The sequence below is a fragment of the Dermacentor albipictus genome, chromosome 10, assembly GCF_038994185.2.
Source record: "Dermacentor albipictus isolate Rhodes 1998 colony chromosome 10, USDA_Dalb.pri_finalv2, whole genome shotgun sequence".
Taxonomy (NCBI): Eukaryota; Metazoa; Arthropoda; class Arachnida; order Ixodida; family Ixodidae; genus Dermacentor; species Dermacentor albipictus.
In genome coordinates, this window is record NC_091830.1 from 41,288,242 (window position 1) to 41,292,101 (window position 3,860).

The following is a 3,860-nucleotide window of genomic DNA, read 5'->3' on the forward strand; positions in this document are numbered from 1 at the left end:
GCATTGTCAAGTCGCATCTCTAAATTTGTACATGCACCGGTCTGGCAATATGCCCTTTGTGCAAATTTTGCAACTCTTTAGAGATGATCAAACACTACTTACTGGAATGCCGGCGTTTGTCCTCCCTGAGAAATATGACATTAGAAATTAAGTGCGACAGCTTGGCCTGCCATTGAACACTCCGGTACTGCTGTCTTTCGGAGTGTCTGTGCTTGGGCACTCACATAAGAGTATGTGCATCGCCTTAGAAAATTCATTATTGAATCAAACCGATCTTATTGTTGACCGTATTTTTATTTCATTACTCCTTTGTTACCTCATCTATATTACATATACTTTTTTTCCCTTGATTTCTCTGTCTACAGAACCGTTTTGAACTTTCCTCACTTCAATATATGAAACGAAATTACAGATTTTCAAATTCATTACGTGAACCCATAAGTAAAGTCTGCCCGACTCTTGTGCAATCCCCATGAGTGGGTATGCGCCAAAATCATCAAGGTCATCATCATCTTCACTTCAGAGCGGGCAGAAATCAGCATCACACCCAGTATTATATTCCGTAGGACAGTCACGAGCCGTGGTTGTCTGCAAAGAGGAGGAAGACGAAGACCGGCCGCCATGTCGACGGTGTCCACCACGCAAGACGATGCGAGCGAAGACCCGACGAGCACGTCATCCAGCACGAACCGCACGGTGGCCGAGAGCAACGGTGGCGTGGAGTCGAACCTGCTCGAGATGATGAGCCTGAGCATGCACGAGCTGCAGCAGCTGTCGGCGCTCAACGACGAGGGTCCGCGGGCGCCCGTCAACAGCTTCGAGAGCCTGGCGTCTGACAACCCCGTCGGATCGAACGAGGACGCCCCCTCGCAGCGATCCCGCCTCGGGCCTTCCGACAGGGCTGTGGGGCGGCCGAAGCCAGCGCTGGTCAGAGGTACCGCTTTGGGTGTTACCCTCGTGTGGCGCTAGGAGCGTAATCTTTAGAAAGTTCTTTAGGAGAAGGGGCAGCGCGTGCTGAGCCAAATGAAATTCGATTTCCGGTTGAGGCAGTCAAATTCAACATTGGCGGAATGCAAGAAATATTTGGTAGGCAGTATCGTGGACGTAGCCCCAGTGGAGTAGATGAAACGCCTTGTGCGTGCTGCTGCGAGTGTGTTATCACTAGTGCACTGAAACGATGCGACCAAATACACCAAAGAACTTTTATTTACGCATTATAAAGCGTGCATGCTTTATGATGCAGCTGGTGAAAATCCCATAGTCTAATCTTGCATTCGTGCTCGTTCATTACTCGTAGTGGGTCCGCCATGGTCAAATTTGGTGGTCGTAGATTGGCTTCCCTATATCCTGCTGCCTGAGCCTCTTCTCGCCGTTTAAGGTCCCTACGTGCCGGACGCAGTGGCGCCACAGTCAGGCAACCGTAATATTGCTGGAAATGTTCGCACACTTGCAAGCCTTATTACCTCTGATAAGCATAGGTTTCAGTTTGGCGGATTATAGCTACTATGGCTGAGTGAACTCCTCCGAACGCGACCATTCCCGCTGGGCTGGACAAGCCTGCTGCCGAGCAATGCATCTGCGAACGCCGTGTGAAAGGCTGAATTTAGCTCCGTAAGCGTTATTCGAGATGCGAACATGGCACCCGTCTGTTTACGTGACCCACGCATGATCGAATAACGACATTTGTCTGCACGACGATACCAGTGTAAGGCACGTAGGTAGTAAGGTTGCAAGTATATGAATTATAATATAATAACATAATTTCCTTAAATGCGGTTTTGACAAGGGATCCCCTATGCTGAGCGAACTTAAATACGATTCACACAAAAAACGCTCATGCATTTAAATTTAACTGCACCTTTTAAAGACAAAGGGTCTTTCCTATGAAAATGGCCTCTCATTTATCTTACGGTCGCGGTCATCGGCAGCAAATGTAAAGGCAAGTGACTTTTTTTTTGCAAAACGAGTAGGCTTCATCATAGGTGACGGAAAAGCCTTCGGAATTAGAGACAGCCAGTCAGCTTGTCTTATGCTTTGGAATCATTGGTATGATATAACTTTACCCCATTTTTCCGCATTCCCATTTCTTCTCACTTAGGCGAGCATACCATTAAGTTGCATATTGAAGCTTTTCCATTCCACTCATTAATTTTGGCGAGTACGATGCCTGGCGCGTGAGTTTCCTTTAATATCTTTCATTTCCGCTTGCAACGCTGCCCCTTGTAGCGAACGGCACTACTCGACTACTTAAGGCACGCGTTCCAACAAACATTTAGAAGCTACAGTTGGTCTGTTGTGTTAGAACATTAAACTGAATCAATCAATCAGCTTTAGATTGCACTCAATTCCATTATTCTTTACACAGACGTGCTATAAAGAAGACATGGTTTTAGTCTACGCGTTGAACGATTTGAAATAAATTCTTTGCATTTACAAAAATATCATAGGATAGTGATAAACTCACGGACAAATAAAGGCTGACTCATTACGTAAACATAGTCGGGAAACTCATATCATATTTTGCGTAGTAAGGATTGGAACAAGAGTGCACAGAAAGACGAGAGAATTTAGGGATTTAACAGCTTGGGCCAAGCTGTTTCTAAAACTCCATAATTTCTCGTAGTTGTTGTCGTGCCGTCCCCATAGCCCTGCTTTTGTAGTCATGACGTAGCCTTTGTAGTGTTGGTCATTGCTTTCGTCATCGTTGCTATCAGGTCAGTTATGTCCAGTGGCGTAGCGACGAGGGGGGCCGGGGGGCCGTGGGCCCCGGGTGCAAGGGGCCAGTGGGGGGGGGGGGTGTCATTTACGCCTGAAGACACCCCTCCTTCCGCGGGCTACACCCGGAGGGAGGGGTGACAGAAGACCTATGGGCGCCGGGTGCCAGACGACCTAGCTACGCCACTGGTTATGTCTCTATTTAGTGTGGCACTAGCGGCCTTTTAGTGGCTTTCCAAAGCATCTTTTTCGTTGCGCAGCTGACCGCACCGTTACCGAGACGATGTCGGGAGAGGCCAAGGCTCGACGCCCATGGTACGGCGCCTCGGCGGCCTCGCTGGCCTGCGTGGTCGTGCTGATGGTCGCCTTCCTGGCGGCCGTCGCATACGGGGTCTTCCTCTTCCGCCTGGGACACATCCCCGCCCCGGAGAAGAAGGCGGGTGCCCACCGGTCGGCCAACGACACCGGCGCTGGCCGTGGCTGACCGAAGGGCCACTTGGGTGCAAGACGCGGCTTTGGTGGAAAGCGCTCGGCTGGGCTGATGTTTCGTGTTTTATTGTTTTATTAGCTGCCGATAAACGCCCTGTACGATTTCTAATGCATCTTTTGTTTACGGTTCAATAAGCATACGTTATGGCAGTTGAATTTAGAATACCAACGACACCTTCAATGCTCTTGTGCCTTCTCAGGCGAAAGTGCCCTCCTTGGCATCAACTAAATGTTGAGCGAAAAAACTGGTTTTTATAAATATAAACGCCGTCCACACTGTTCGAGACCGCAATATGATACTTCACCTCCTAGTTTCAATGACATTAAAGACCAACTGTAACAAAGTTTCACTTGGACTAAATTACTAAACACGACTGGAGTATATTCTAGAAGTAATCTTGGCAAAGCCACGGGGCTGGTAATTGCCTAATTTTGTTATTAGTATTTAAGTGGCACCTATGCACACGACGCGTGTATCTGGCGGGAAAGCGGTACCGGCCTCAGGTTTGTTTATAGCAAATGCAAGCACGATCTCATAGGCGACCTCAGCTGCATGTTACACATTGCTGGGTAAATGATTTGGTTTGGAGTCGTTGCAGCGCATGCTGTGGCGGCAGTCGTCGCTATACGGATTGCACGCACCTGCTGACTTGAGC

At 48.6% G+C, this 3,860-nt stretch overlaps 1 protein-coding gene across 1 annotated transcript; it reads left to right on the top strand.

The window, feature by feature from the left end:
- The first annotated feature begins 548 nt into the window (after window positions 1–548).
- Window positions 549–3,317, top strand: LOC135907395 (uncharacterized). Its single transcript, XM_065439086.2, has 2 exons — window positions 549–934; window positions 2,976–3,317. The coding sequence occupies exons 1-2, from the start codon at window positions 622–624 to the stop codon at window positions 3,197–3,199; spliced, it is 537 nt and encodes a 178-aa protein (XP_065295158.1). The 5' UTR covers window positions 549–621; the 3' UTR covers window positions 3,200–3,317.
- The last annotated feature ends 543 nt before the right edge of the window (window positions 3,318–3,860 follow it).

Coding starts and splice junctions, on each gene's coding strand:
- LOC135907395 (XM_065439086.2), top strand. CDS start 622: ATGTCGACGGTGTCCACCACGCAAGACGATGCGAGCGAAGACCCGACG. Junction 935..2,975: donor GAAGCCAGCGCTGGTCAGAG/GTACCGCTTTGG, acceptor TTCGTTGCGCAG/CTGACCGCACCGTTACCGAG.